The sequence below is a fragment of the Synchiropus splendidus genome, chromosome 10 (assembly GCF_027744825.2).
Source record: "Synchiropus splendidus isolate RoL2022-P1 chromosome 10, RoL_Sspl_1.0, whole genome shotgun sequence".
In the NCBI taxonomy this organism is placed as follows: Eukaryota; Metazoa; Chordata; class Actinopteri; order Syngnathiformes; family Callionymidae; genus Synchiropus; species Synchiropus splendidus.
The window spans coordinates 4,749,678-4,765,325 of record NC_071343.1 but is presented as its reverse complement, the minus strand read 5'-3'; the positions used below and the strand labels follow the sequence as shown (position 1 = coordinate 4,765,325).

The 15,648-nt window shown below is 48.0% G+C and overlaps 1 protein-coding gene across 4 annotated transcripts in view; it reads left to right on the top strand.

Annotated features, from left to right (window-relative positions):
• si:dkey-100n23.5 (cyclic AMP receptor-like protein A) overlaps positions 1-15,648 on the top strand; it is a 61,743-nt gene that overhangs the window by 27,203 nt on the left and 18,892 nt on the right. For all 4 annotated transcript variants that reach the window (XR_008415937.1, XM_053877259.1, XM_053877260.1 and 1 more), the window contains 2 exons: positions 4,574-4,621; positions 10,010-10,092. Coding sequence is in view for 3 of the 4 variants with exons in the window: in XM_053877259.1 (XP_053733234.1) it covers positions 4,574-4,621; positions 10,010-10,092 (131 nt within the window). In the remaining variant the exon portion in view is untranslated. The remainder of the gene's footprint in view (positions 1-4,573; positions 4,622-10,009; positions 10,093-15,648) is intronic.

Below are 15,648 nucleotides of genomic sequence, written 5' to 3'. Positions count from 1 at the left end.
AAAGAATTTGAAAAGCTTTGAAAGCGGGGTAGGTGGCAACGCGGCGGCGCAAGGGATAAAGAAGAGACGAACGAAAAGAAAGGACAAAGCGAAGAGACGTAGCGATGTCAGCCGGACGTGCAGGTTCCCGACAAGAGGAGACACTCGAGGGAGAGTCGCCGTCTGAGATGACGTTGAGAAAGAAGGGGCCTAAGGTTCATCTGGTCATTTTCACCCCAGAGCCACCCATTAACTGTCATGTTTTTAGACACAAAAATCTGCCTTAAAATATTTTACAATTAAATATTGAGTTTTTGATAATGATTATTTTTTGAAAGTGTATTCTAAATTTTAATAAACGTTCATTCTTGTTATTTAAGCGTTTACAATTTTTTTAAACATTTAAACAGATTAATTAAAGTTTTATTTGAGGATTAAATTTTTTTTATTATATTTTTTTAACCTAATTTCATAATAAAATGTTTTGCATTTGTGTGATGATTTTTTTTAATAATCATGCATTTTTATTTCTCCTTTTTTTAGTCATGTGAATTTTTATTTATTAATTGATTTTATTCTTGCAGTTAAATGATCTTAAATTAATTCTACATTTACCAGAGTTAAACCTGAAATGAGGAAAAATCAAACGAAATGCAGCCTTTTAATTTATTTTATTTTTTCAGCTTTACTTTTTCCAATGTTCTCAGAAAAACTTACACTTCAGCATCTTAAACATCCGCTGTTATCTCCGCAGCAGTGCCTCATTAGTTTATTCATTCCAGTTCCAATTACACCGGGATTATATCAAGAACATTCCTCTCTCATTCTGATGACTGTGTGCACTAACAAGGGATTTGAAGCTGATGAGTCATTACCAGCACCGAAATAGAGATATGAATGTGCAATATTGGCTTTGGATTTGTTTTAGTTTTTTTTAATATATATATATAGGTTGTTGAGGTGACACGTTTTTTCTGTCTGAAGATGTAGAATGCATTTGATCGCTATCTTGAGTCGTATACCGCCGCTGGAACGCTAATAAAACAAGTGCTGTGGAGTGAAACACACTCAGATGAACAGGATTTACACACATGCAAGTGTTGCAGTGGACGCCTTGAAAACGATGAATCCATGTTCACATTCCTCTTTACCAAAAAGACAGCGACAATTTTGTACCTTTTTAAAGTACATTAAAGTAAAGTACATCAACACGCATGCGGTCGTAATCAGGAGTCATTTCTTGTCCTGCTCTGAAACAGACATGGTGGAGGATAATCATGTCTTCAGTCATGTAGACTCAAAAGATACACAGCTCTTGATTTACTGATCTGCTGTCCCGCTCTTATCTGTGGTCACAGGCTTCAGAAATAAGAGAAAACGGTTTACTCTGCTGGTTTTCTGGACTTAGCCATAAAAGATGCCCAGCCATCCGTGCGGGACTCAAAGTAGAACCATCGGATCCGGCGAAGTCATTTCAGATGAGCATCTTATCTCCCTAGTGAGGTAATCTGGCCAACTGGGAGGAGGCCACGGGGCAGACCTTTGACACACCGGAGAGATTATGTTTCTCATTCTGGGCCTCTTTTCTTCGGCCGCTGTCCCCATGCCCTGACCTCTGATAAGCAGAATTGATGGCAGGATAGCATCTTGTAACTGCTGCAGCTGTTGCAGTGCATTATGAGTGCTTTTAGCCTGGGGGGTTGTGTTTGCCTCATATTTTTATGCCTTGTCTTGGCCCATGGACCTTGAGTTTGTGCATCGTGTCACTGCGGCATCTTCTATTGAAGCAGGGTGCTTTCTGTATGTTGCAATGGAAAAAACATTAGTTACACACTTAACGCACTTTCAACTTATATGTAACACTGCATTTGATTTTAAGTATTTAATGATACCATCATATCGTGACGGAGGTATCGTGATGCATATCGTATCGTGAGGTTCTTGCCAAAACCCTTTTGTGCGTGTGAAGTTTTCAAGACTGTGTTGTGCTCTTTTGAATAAATTGCCATTTCAATGCATAAATCTAGTGCGCACATATACACTGTGCAATTCAATCAAAGCATCCACCAACGTAATATTTTGAGAATCTTGAATGAACAATTCTTCATGGTCTCATCCTTGACAAGGAGCCGGTTTCGTCCGGACCGGGTGCTGTCTTTGCTGACGGTGACAGAGTTGCTCCTCCGAGCAGCGAAGGTCTACACCAACACACACGGTGGTTACACACAGATTTACAATGACAATCACATCAGCAGCCCGAAACCATGGTAACGTTGAGTTAATAAATAGCCCAACACGGGAGCAGCATATATCATTCACGCCGCTCGTGAGTGCGCCGGAGTGTGAATGCGTCTCAGTTTCTCACACCGGGTCTCCAGAGATTCGTCAGCGTCGTCTCGGGTTACATAAAACTCCCGACTGCGTACAGCCGCCACCTCTGTCTCACCACTACCAGTCCCCGTCCTGTGTGTGTCTGCGCGCCAACGCTGGTGTCTGTTGACATTTCCCCTCCGTTCCCCCGAGAGCAGATAAGAGAAGGAGTGAAAAGTTTCCCACGTTCTCTCTAGAGAGACTCCAAGTCTGCCATGTTTGCTCCACTTTTTCCCTCTCCTTCCTTTAATTCGTCTTCAAAAAACTCGACTCCAGATGCCGTCTCGTGTCATCTTGTGCCGCCGCTGATCAGTTCCCACTCAGCGTGAGAGCAGGTGAAGTGCTGCTCTGTCTCTCTAGATCCTGCTCTCTGGTGTGTTAGGCCACTTTTAGCAAAAGCGATAAAAGGGTGGAGAGATTTTTGCATCTGTTGGAGAGCCAATGAGTTATGTGTTCCACTTTGAGTGTCTGCGAGTTGGCTGGCGATGCCTGCGGTGGCGACGGGTAAACAGTTTTCCCTCTTGGAAAAAGCAGCTGAGTGAAAATCGTCTCAGTCAGGCATCGCTGCGCTAACTCTGGTTTTACAGGTCTTAAAATATAATCACATTGTTGGGTAATACTGACTCCAGAATGTGTCCCCATTTGGGCGTCTTTATTTCCAGTTCAGTTTCAGCGATTCTGACATGTGGTGGTTGAGAGCACTGGCGAGCCACCTGCCTCATGCACTCCAGCCTTCCCTCCTGCCCACCCTGACTGCTGAAGCATGGAGTCCAGTCCTCTGACGCTGCTGTGGTATCTGGCATCCAGATGTTAACAACAGACTCTTCAAGTCCAGGGAGTTATGAGAATCCAACGCCCCAAAAATTCTTGACTGGCTGAGGGCAAGGAAAAGTAGCATCTACTGGGATTCTCATTAGAACGCTCCACGACGGCACCCCTGGTTCCCCATCTGAAAAGGGTGGAGCATGTGGTCCTGGTTGAATCGGAGAAGCTCAATTGTCTTGAGAGAGATCAGGGATCTTGTCTGAGTGCCTAGTGGCCGCCTTCCTTATGAGGTGTGTGCTAAGCCAATAGATGACCAGTCACTTTTGGCCATGCCCTTTGGGTAGTGACTGATGATCCTAGATAATAGAACCGCAGCTCCTCCACATCACGAGAAACCTGTTGAAGAAACCTGAGGATGCCCGAGGAAAGAGCTGAGCCAAATTGCCCATGACATTTGTTTGGGGAGTGACTGAGGATCTCAAGGAGTAGAAGCACTTCTCCTCTGCTAATTTTAGAGATTGTCACTCAGAACTTCTCTGGATACCTGAGGAAAGACTTGAGCCAAATGGAAGACTGGTCACAGTCGGCCATGCCTTTAGAGTAGTGACTGAAGATTCCGGAGAAAAGAACCATTACTCCTCTAGATCTAGACAACTCAGTTCCTTGAGAGGCTTTGTGTGCATATGCCTCTGGGCTTAGGCCCTGGGACGGACCTATGACATGCTGAAGAGATCATGTCTCGCGCTTGACCTTTGGCATCCTGATGAGATGAGCATCAGGTGTCCGGGGAAAAGGGAAATTTGGGCTTCTGGAACACGATGAACAGAAGCATGGATGGTCCCGCTGTGGCGACAAAAGGAGACGTGCTTCAGACCAGATGGAGATGTTTATTGACACGACGCAGATCAAATCAGACACCAGCTGATTGGATTACACCACGTGGATCATCCGTCGCTCCCCGCATGCATCAGTGAGCTCTGGGCCTCCATGACCCCGTCTTCAGGCCACCACTCTTCAGAGCCCTTTGCATCAGAAAACACCCCACAATGGCTGCACTCTCTGAGATGCTCTGACCTACATACGCAGCCGTCACAGTTCGACCTTGCTGAAGTCCCAGCGCTTGCCCGTTTTCTCTCATAGATCAACTGCAGAAATAAACAATCTGATAAGGAGTGCCAAACTTTTAATCATGCCAAAAAGCCTCATTTAGTTAATTACTGTGCATGTGCCAAGTCAATATTTATTCAGGATATTTTGCCGAATTTAAAGCGGGAAAATATATCTGAGGTTTGAGATGCCTTTGATAAAGGGTTATTTTTTAAGTGGAATTCCACTTGTGCGTTATTCGTGTGTTGCTGTGAAGGTTAGCGCTGTTTACTCCGCCGGCGTGAACGAAACACCTGTCATTATGATCGAGCTTTATCTATGCTAACCTTTCCCGCCTCTGTTTTCTGTGCAGATGCAGTCGTGGTCGGGAACCTTCAACCCAGAGAGAGAGAGACGAAAGGTAATGACCCGTCTGACCGTCCCTTTCCTTTAAGCACACACTCGCGCGTACGTGGACACACACACACACACACACACACACACTGGTGCAGAGCGTGAGGATCAGCGCGTGTGAAGGATTAGCGTCGGCTGTCACGCTGGGCCGGTGTTGAAACCAGTGAGGAGAGCTTTGACCTCTTGGCCTGTGTGCGTTCCCGTGTGTGTTTGTGTATGTATAGAAATGAGTCTGTGCGTGTTGAGCTATAGGCGGCCTGCTTTTCGTGACCAGATTATGTGCTTTATCAGCAGGACGTAGAGCGGCAGAGAGCCAAAGAGTAATGCACGCAGCATTTCTGGTGGCTCATTTCTACGACATGTTTATATTTCACCTGTCAAAATCTCGGTTCGGGGGCCACATCCGGCCGGTTCTGTGATTTTTATGTAGCCTGTAGGAGCTTGACTCAGTAATGTGAAGGACTCTGAAAACTCTTGGGCTTTTTTTATCGATATTATGGCGCACAGAGATTACTGTGTCGTACATCGGGCTGTTTTAGAGATGGACGTTCAATGAAAGATGGGAAACACATGTATTTTGATATTTTGAAAAGAAATGTTGTGAGGTGGAATCCATGGCAAAAAAAACAAACTTTGGAGAAGCTTTCGTGCTAAAATCAGAAGGTGATTTCAGTTGAACATACATAACTGGGATAGACATCAAGACACTCTGTAAGGTTAAGAGGCCTGGTTGGACATTATCAACATGACTGTATTATTGGCTTAATCTTGTTTTTTAGACTCCTAGTGATTTAATAAATATTACAAATGAATCAGTTTTGCAATGCGAGCATTGATATTTCATTTACCGACCGCATACATTTTGACTATTCATTCTAAGTTTATTACTGCTAAAACTTGTACTTTCTCATAACATTTGTAACCAGTGCTGTTGAAAATTATATTTTTTATTTTTTATTATCATACAGACAATCCTAACAAAAGTGACACGCTCCATCCGTGTACTAAGTAAACCTTTATAGTTCAAAACGAATTGCTCTATTCCATCTTGATATTGAATTCCGTCTATAGCTCTGGCCCTTTTTTTGTTCGGCAGCTGACAAAAATGGGAAAACAACGGTGCCAAAATGTTCAAGCGTGCTCACTTTTTGTTAATTACTTCATTGGAAACTGCAGCCCAAGGCCTGTCTGGGCGATGGGCGAAGCCTTGTCTGTTGTTCCCCTCTGCAGCCTTGTCGCCGAGGAATTCGATTCTTTGCTCAATAATTAAGCGCAGCTACCCGTGATGCTGAAAGGGCAGATATTTTCATGAGCGACAGCCTCCAAACTAGACTCGGATCACTCCGCCTAGACTCTCTCTCCCTCCCCCAGGTGAGGAGGGCAGGTCGGGGTTAAGGTTTGGAAGATGCTGCCCCTAAGTGGCAGGTGCAAAAACTGCACGGTAAACTTCACTAGGCGGTCACGAGCGTGACACACACGCACACATACTTGTGTGGGCTAATTGCTGTGTGTTGCGCCGAGAGTAAGGAAGTCAGCTGTGTTTTTCACGCTCCCAATTTCATCGTCATTCTCCGTCCCGCCCGCTCTCCTCATCTCCTGCTTTGCCTTACGTCCCCCCCTTCTCTCACTTTCTCTCGTTTTCTCACTCCCTGCCGTCGTCTCTCTCACTCTTGTACTCATACACAGCATGAATAACGCAGCAAGCCAGGTTCATGGACATGAATATTTATGAGATTTTATGCACGCGCTGCGATGCTTTAAAACAACAACAACAGCCTCCCAGATTGTGCTTGCCAAGTCAACGAGCTTGTGTGTGTGTATGCGCGCGCGTCTGTGTGTGTGTGTGTGTCCCAGCAGGTGTAAACTAGAGAAAGCGATTCCTGCTGGGTGTCTGAAAACCGCTGGCTCTGGTGATTTCCATTCACGTCACCACATCGCCCTCCTTCAGGGCCTCACATGTTTCCTGTTAGGTGCGCGTGCACCATCCCCACCCCCCAGCACACCCGGCGCACACACACATGCGTGGTTCTCAAGGTCTCCTCACGCTTCCTCTGTCCGCCATTCGTGAAATGCTTTCCCCTTCCCACACCACCCGCATGTGTGTGTGTGTGTGTGCGCCTCTCTCTCCCCTCGGCAATGACGTACATAATTAGCAGCGGCGGTTATCTGGCCTGACAGTCCCATCGTCGCGACACATCTGTGGCGTCCTGTGCGAACGTGGTCACCATGAGCACACACACTGCGCACACAGCCGCGCACTCCCGTTGGGTAGCAACAAAGCTGGCTGAGCAAACAGCAAGTTGCGTGTTGGTTATCTTCCCAGGGAGTTTGTTTACTGGTTCGCATGTTTGCTTTGAGGAAGTCTACCTTGTCGCGCTCGGAAACCCTACGTGTACGTCCAAGCCACATGCAGCGTACGTGTGCGTGTCCACTTCCTCGTCGTCCGCCTCATTTTGTTCTCACAGCCGGGACTTATTATGAGAAGCAGCAGTGATTCCGTCTCCGTAACTTTCTATCTGAGACACAACAAGAGATGTGATGAGTCCGGCAGCCAGGGTGACGCACACAATTCACCGTCAACCTTCCTGACCTGGCGAGCCATACGACCACCGGGCCTGCTGTTCCCTCCACACACACTCAGGAAGCTCCGCTTGAACCAGAAGCCTCGAGCCCTGTTTTTGGGAGACTGCGTTGCACTTTTAAGGACTGAAATGGTTTGGATTTTATTGTAATGAGACCCGTCCCGTCCCTGCGACAAGTGTGAGTCATTGCTGGGTTGATGAAGCAGACACGCAGCTCCAGATACCCGTCTGTAATCTAGCTCGTGTCATTAATGTCGTGATCGCTGCGCCGGCTGCCAATAATTACAGTTTCGTTCCCCTCTGCTTCTTGAGCAGCGCAGGGGCCTGTGACACGGGGGAGTGTGATTAAAAACATCAGGCTCTTTAGCTGTTCTCCTCCTCCTTCACTGTTCCACATCCTGTCTCTGCTGCACAGCGGAATTCCTCAGATGCCTGCGTCGCCGACACCTCGGTAAAGTTTGAGGCCAAGCACCGGAGATTCTTGAGCACCAATTTAGGCAATGGCGAGCGTCGAGTGCGTCCTGTCCCGTCCTCCCCTTTGATGATGTACCTTTTCTAGCTCTGCACACACACACTCACACAAACAAATCCATCGGCAGAGTCGGTCTCACTGATGTACCTATAGCTTCAGCATCTTTGATCAGTGCTCGACGGTTGTTTGATGACGGAAATGTCGACTCAGCTCTGGTGCAAAATTATCAAAGTGATTTGAAACAGCAGAAGGACCTGGTCCGTGATTGCACTTCTCATAATGGTAGACTCCGTCAGCAGATGTTTGACATGTATATCTGGGGCGTGTGAGCTCTTCAAACGGTCTCCAGCTGTGATGTTCATGATCAGACTCTGCCGACGCATCCACCCAGATCTTCGTAGCAACACGTGAGTCAGACATTTATTTTCCCCCGTGACTGACAGCGCCTTATTACCCTTTGGGTATGCAGTGACATTGGTGTCCAGCAGAGGGCCTCACTGCTGCAATGGTTGGACAAGTCAGTACTTCACTATGTAGGACTCCTCTGAAAGGTCAGTCACATTGAATTCAACAGAGCTAGAGGAGTCCTCGTGACTTGTTTTGAGATGGATGTGTGGGATTGTGTGGCGTCGACATGATGGTCTGCTACTTAACAAATGTGCCGACCACCAACTTCTGAGGTGAGTCCAGGGCACCTGGTCACCTTTCCACCAGGCCAAGGCTCCAGTCCATTATAAATGGGAGTATGTTAGCGTTACAAATGTGTTAGACAACCACCTGACCTCCAACTTCCAACCGAGTTCCTGGGACCTGCCACTCTTCAGGTTCTCACACAATTCTGAGTCAATAAAAGTCAGAAAACAATGCAATTGATAACATGCCAATCACCATAATAACCACAATAATTTATGTCTTTATCGCGATTCACAAATAACCGTCAAAAGAGTCGGAATGAATTTCATTAGCGTGTATCCTGTCACTTATCAGTCAGTCATATTTAAGCTAGCTTATTCCCTGGAACAGGCACGTGGATGCACAAACACATGTAAAACCGCACTGAGCTCTTCTTGGCGACTTGGGTTTGAATGGCTTAAAATGCCTCTCCGACTGCTCTCCCGCCTCTGGGTCTTTCTAGTTAGTAATTAATTTCCAGCATGTGGGGGTAGAGACCAGAGCTCGTGGGCTGGCCTCCTACCTCTGGCTGTGTGTGTATGTGTGTTCGTGAAAAGCAGAGAGGCTTTGCACTGGCTGCGTTCTACTCTGGGAGACGAGAGAAAGAGGGGAAAAAAAAGACGGCTCAGCGCAGAAAATCGATCTAGGGGCCTCGCTTCTCAGCCTCTTCCGGACGCAGGAGTCCTTCTCTCCCGGGAATTAGATAACGGCTTGTAAAAGCTCTCCTCCGCCGGGCGACCCCTTCGCTCCCCCCTCCCCTCCCCGCTCCTCCTCCTCCTTCTCGACTTTGAGCCGCTGTCGCAGCTCTCCGTCTTCCTGCTTGTCCACAACTTATTGAATTCATCCCTTTCAAATTACGGCAACGTATCGGCTTTCAGTTTAATTTGAATCTGTTTCTCCTCATAACGGCGTGGATATTGCGTGTTATCAGTAAGTTAATATTTTATTAGGTTTTAATTGGCCTTTGTTGTTTTCCTCAGTTCACTGCTCTGCCCATGAGGAATCTCAAGCTGCCTTCACATTATCACGGCTACGGGACTCCATTTAGATTGTGTCCAAGTTAATGTCCGATTTTGGGGTGCCAGTTTGGGGAGCGCCTGCTGAGGCGATGTCCTCCTCTTGACCTCTGAAGGTGCGGTGGCTGGCTACAACTCAACAGGTCCATATTGAGTCCTGTAACATGAAAAACTGGAACGCGCTTGTTCTCCTCCGCATGGCTTTGTTTACACCAGAATCTTTTTTCGTCAGCTTAAGATCCATACTATCCATCGGCATTTGTGAGTGAGGTCCATGGAGAAGTCAGAAAGACGGCGGGAGGGGGTCGACTCCACACAGTCTCCCTGTCAATCAATCTCAGCGCTGCTCACCTCCTCCTCTGTCGCCCCCCCCCCCCCCCCCCCCCCCCCCCCTTCTCCACAACACTCCAGAGATTCTTCAGCTGGTGTGCGATCCGAGTTGCCTACCCTCCAAAAAGTCTCCTCAATGTTCAACACAGCACTTTTCATACATGCCTCAGGTCACGGTGCTGACACGTGCCGTTGATGTCGCGGAGTCTGACCTTCATGTGACCGCCGTACGTGACCACAAAGTGCCGCCGTCTCCGCCCACATGCAGATGTGTGCCAAAGTTCGCTTTCGCATGTGTAACACTGCTGTGTTTTGCCCTCCAGGTTTCCTTGGCAAAGGAGATCAAGCCGCTGAAGTGGTACCCGTCAGTTTACCTGCTGGTGTCTATCTTCCCGCTCATCAACAGGTAACACACCAGCACCTGTTTACCTGCAGGTGGATCCTTCTTTTCCGTTGTTGTGATGTTGCTTCACTTTGCTATATCTTATCTTCCCCCCCATCCTGTCACCCTTCTCCCCCCCACATCTTTCCCCCTCAGCATTTTCTCTTCCTCCTCTCTTGTTCTTTCTTATCTGAACCTTTGACGCTCTCAGCTGCAGCAGCATGAACGCTCGCGTCGACCAGTGGGATGTTTGAAGCTTTGTTTATATGTGTGTGTGTATACACATATCTGAGTGTTGGCCAGGGGAGGCGGGTGGTCCCGTAAATGATAACCTTGCCGCTCTTATTACTACCCCCCGCCCCCCTCCTCCTGTCTTTGATTTGCCGCTGTTTCAGCCCCCCGTCCCTCGCCCCCCCGCTTGTGTGATTGACAGGTCAGGGTTACTAAGTGATTAGCTGCGGCGGCTCTGCTTGTCGCCACGGCGATGTAGGCGGAGACACAGGTCAATTACAGGGTCAACGTCTCTCAAAGGCTCGCCTCGCTCCCCCCGCATCTCTTCTCCCCCCGTAGCTTCTCGCCCTCTCCTCCTCCAACTTCACCTCTGCAATCCTCCCACTATCCCTCTTGCGCCACGGCTGTCAGCTGATGAAGATGACAAACTGCATCCCGTGAAAACCCCAAATTGCTCCCCACCCGGCACCTCTCTTCCCCTACCTCCATCCTGAAATGTCACTCCCTGCCTCCCTCCTCTTCTCCTCCTTCTCTTCCACAGCGTCTCCCTCCATCTCTTCTTTGCCTTCCTTTTCCTCCCTCACTTTTTCATTTTTCCACCCCCCCACCCCAATTTTCCCTCTCTTGAGCAAACACACTCTCGCGCCGCTTCACTCTGCCTTTCACCGGAGAGCGTACGAGGAGAGAAGAGGAATGAATTGCACTCTCCGTCTTCCTCCTCCTCCCTTCCCTCCTCCTTCTGTCGTTCAGCAGCGCCGGCTGTATATATCCGCGGCTTCTATTAATTTGTTAGCCCCCCCATCCCTCCCTCTCTCTCTCCCCCCACTGATTCGCCTCCCTCCCCCCATGGCTCATATCCTTCCCCCTCCTCCACCCCTCCCCGCTTCCTCGCCTCCCACTGCTGAGGGCTGGAGTGTGTAAAGTGTTTGTCATGGTGTCGTGCTGATGCCGCTGTGCTCTGCCGTGCGGAAGCTGTGCACGGGTGTGCGTTTATTTATTTGTTTATATGTGTGTGTGCCTGCGTGTACGTGGGCGTGCGGAGCGCGTGCCAGGGTGTGCGTCGGTCGGTAGGTGGGTGGTGGGTTACGTGTCAAGGCAAACGCCACCTTGGCTTGTGTGCGCTGAGGATGCACTTGTTTGTCCGTCTTAATTTCAGTGTGCACTTTTGTTATGAGAATCTCTGCGTTTTGTTCACACGTGTGTGTGTTTATGCGTTATATTTTGTGTGTGCATGCTTACCATGTGTGTGTCTGAGTGGGGGATTATTTCTATCTGAGCTCCAAAGCCTCCTAAACAGGGCTTAGAGAGACGGCCCAGGGCAGCAGCTAAAGCCGTCTCCCGCTCCCTCCCTCTCTCTCCCTGTTTTTCTCCCTCTCTCGCTCTCTCTCTCTCTGTCTCCTCGCCTGATCCATTGCGTTAATACACAGTCGCTCCCACACAGAAACACACTCTTGTCTTGCCCCTCATCTGCTGACACACACACGAGCAGACAGTCACACGCCACACACACACAATTTTAATCTGTTCTAAATGCACACTAGTAAATGTGTTAATTCGACACCAGCTGTTGCGAATTGAAATGGGAAAGAGCTCCTACTTTCCCTCAGTTTTTGCATGCGTGTGTCCGTCTGTCTCTGTGTGCGTGCGCGCAAGCGGCGCCCGGGCACAACTCGAGTTTTCACAGTCTGCTTCTCACATCGCCTCCCCTGTGTGCTTTATGGTGTGGGTGTGTGTTTGTTTACAAGAGTTGTCTAGATTCCTGCTGTGCACGATCGCACGCCTGTTTGCATAAATAGACCCCGTCCTCAGAACCCGCCGCCCCTGGTTTCCGTGGAGCGCAGCCGGCGTGATGAAAAGTGTTCCTCTCGGACAAGCGCCGCTCGTCTTTTGACTCACCGCGGCATTCCCAGACGCGAGGAACTTTGGAGGGAGACAAAGTTGGGCCAGAGCCACCCGGAAAACTTTGAAACACAAGCCTGTTTGTGGTTTCCCAGTGTTAGGTCCCAGCCGACTGTCGTAATGGCGGCAGATTATTAACCAAATTATATTATTTCTCCCTGGAATGGTATATTAATTTGCAAATGAGGATTAGCTCCTCTGAATCTAACACCATACCTCCCAGTTTTAAAAGGGTCCAGGTTGTAGCAGAGGTCCTTCCTCAGGTGGAGGGCTTCAAGTGTCAAAGTGAGGGACAAATGGCGTGTGGGTGACAGACGGATTGATGAGGAAGAAGACGTGGCTGGGGACGAGGGTGAGCCAAAGGCGGTTCAAGCTCTCTTCTCAACGTCTCCCGTGGCGACGCATCCTTAAGCCGTAACAAGTCGGACTTTCACTTCCAAGGCTGAAGCCGTCAGCCTTGCTCATTGCATTAGGCGCTACAGTCTCCTCCTGCGCCATTTCTTGACATTCAAAAAGAATGTCAGGTAAGGATGCTAAAGGTGATGATGAAGCTTATCCTGTAACCCAACCTTATTTTTAATGTGTTGGTGCCAGAAAATGCAGTGTAAAAAGAGAAATTCACTATATTGTGCTTTAGAGTGGAGAACGTGTTTCTGTCCATGACTGGACGCGCATGAAGATTGGGTGTGAAGCTCAAGGAAGCACTGCTCCTCTTCATCCAAATAAGCCAGTTCAGGTGATTCGGCCATCTCGACAGGATTTCTCCTGGATGCCACTCTCATGAGGCGTCAACTTAGGTGGAGGTCTTAGGTCAGACCTAGGTGTTCCTTAGAAGTGCAGATTAAGGTTTCCAGAGAATAGGAGGTCTGGAGCCTGTTACTGCAAACAAGCAGAAGAAAAAGGATGGATGGACCTCTGAAGTAATTAAAATTTTCTTTCGTATTTGGTTGCTGATAATTCAACATGAGGGAAACGGGACAAGAAAGCAGCATCGTGCAACACTGGTATCTGGTGAGATGTTGGATTTCAGACTGTATAACACTGTTGTGCTGTGTATGTGAACTTGTGCTTCGGTAGTGTTGAGTAATTGCCGTCGTGGTTCAGCTTTGTGTTGTACTTTTGGGGCCAACAAGCCCCCCGTAAGACTGACTACAGAGCTAAATAGTGGACCCCTGTGAGTATTTTCTCCAGGCGCCAGCAGTTCCACTCCTTTTCACCGACTCTCCTTCCTCCATTCCTAACAGCTGTTGAGACGGCAAAGCATCACAGAGTCGATTGAGGTTGCTTTTAACAATTGGGGTTACGCTTCTAGAGAGCGGCGCCGCTGATGGATTGGTCCTGGCGGCACGCCTTGAACCAAGGATGTGTCTGTAACCTTGACTTCACCCTGTCACTCCAGGAGGTTGTTTGCATCCTTCCAGTTATTTCTGGTCTCCCCGGACGGTGCTGTGTGTGGGGTTTTTTTTCCGTCCACATATGGGCCTATACATGCCTTGCCGGGGTTTTGAACACGAGTTCTCAACAGTCCCTGAGACCCCCTCCTTTCTCTTTTGTCCCCCGCCTTTCTCTGAAGGAGATCTGATTTTCCTGCTTCAGGCTAGCGCTGAGAAGACGGCGTGAGCGAGCGTGTCTGGCTGTGTGTGTGCGTGTGTGTGTGTGCGCGCGTGGTTCGCCGTGCGCCCGCATCCGTGTGCATTATAACGGGCCAGTCAGACCTTCCTCATCTCCGCTCTGCGCTTTGAAAAACGAGGAAGGAAATCTCAGAGCAGCAGTTATTATTCATCCCTCAAAGAGAACGGGGTGGAGGGAGAGGAGGAGGGAGCGATGGATGGAGGGAGAAGGAAAGAAAGAGAGAGCCGAACAGGAGGGAAGGAGGAGGGAGGGGGATACATTAAGTCTTATCTCGCTGTATTTGGTATTCTGCATCCCAGGATGCGCTCTTTCTATCGCTCTCCTGCCTTTTTTTTTTCTCGTCACTTTCTTCCTTCCGCACGTCGCGTTCTCGCTCCTCGAAATATCACGAGGTTGTGTGCAGGTGTGCGCTGACATTGTTTGACTTGTGTTTTGTTAACTTTAGCGAGTGATCTCTCCAGGTGATGGCAGGGCTCAACTCTAATCTCCTTTTATCTGCGGAGACTCCGGCGCTCTTACACACACTTGCACTGAAAAACAAGAGCCACCCGAGCGGACCCAGAACTGGACCATCAGAACAGGGAGGCGCGCCGCCCTCAGTTCTTTTCAAAGAGTTCTTTTTCTGTTCCACTTTTTCCTCAGACGGGGCCTCTGTCCTCTTTCTGTTCAGATTTGAGGCAGGAAAAGGAGAGGTGGCAGCAAAGCAGGAGCTAATCTTAGCTGTCCTACCTTCATCTGTCGGATTGAATGTGTTGGGGGATGTGAGAGACACACCAAACAATGCCCAGTTCAAGGAGTAGAAGCAGAGTCTCAGTTCATCGTGGACCACCGGAAACTCTCCGTTCAATATTTGACGGGATGATTCTGTGTAGCCCAATTTATTTTAAGTGGAAATTTGAGAAGGTTTCCTGAGCCAATTAACAGGGAGAGCTCCTCGTCACGTCTAGTGGGTTCTGGCAGCTGACATGTTTGAAGTTTACCTCTAAGAGTTCTAGGAGGCCCGCGGCTCTCGCCGCTTCAACTCAACACATGACGTTGTTGGCAAATAAAAACAAAAGACAGCAGCTGGATGAGGCCTTCATCTTCTCACAGGTTTCTCTGACCTGTCAGTCATGTCCACCTGTTCCACCCTGCCAGCACTCTGTTCTTCGCCGCCCTTCATCTTATGCTGATAAGCTGTTTTCACCCGCTCTCCTCCCTACGTCTTCACACCTTGATGTAGTTTTACAATCATATTGTTGAAATTCTTGTCCAATATTATACACAGCGGTCCAGTATTTCGCAACTGAAAACGATGACTCGGCAGATTGCTGTGCCACTGAAAACATCAGCACATAATCTTAGTCATTTAGGAAGTGAATCTGTAATCACACAGATTTACCTCTCTGTGCTGCAGGGTACCAGTGATATGACATTAAGTATTATAAATTAATTGTAATTAATTCTTCTTTTGCCTCTTTGATTCTTACATTTTATTAATTAATTGTATCTAGTGACATCACATAATTAAATCATATTTCATTATTTGAAGTTTTTAGTCTTTGTTTTTAAACTTGCATTTCTCACCCACTTTATTCCTCTAAATTTCTTTTCTTCTAAATAAATGTTTTCCTTACTTTCGTACTCATTGCACACATTTGTGAAGGACATCTTTAATATTATCTTCATCAGGGCCACAATTTTAAAGTGTCGACAATAGAAGTCCCTCTTTTTCTTCTGTCTGTTCACACATAATAACATATTTACTATTAACTCATTTTGTCCAGTAGTCAGTGTGCGAACCTTATGAGGAAGCAGCAATTTATCTGAGGGAACTTA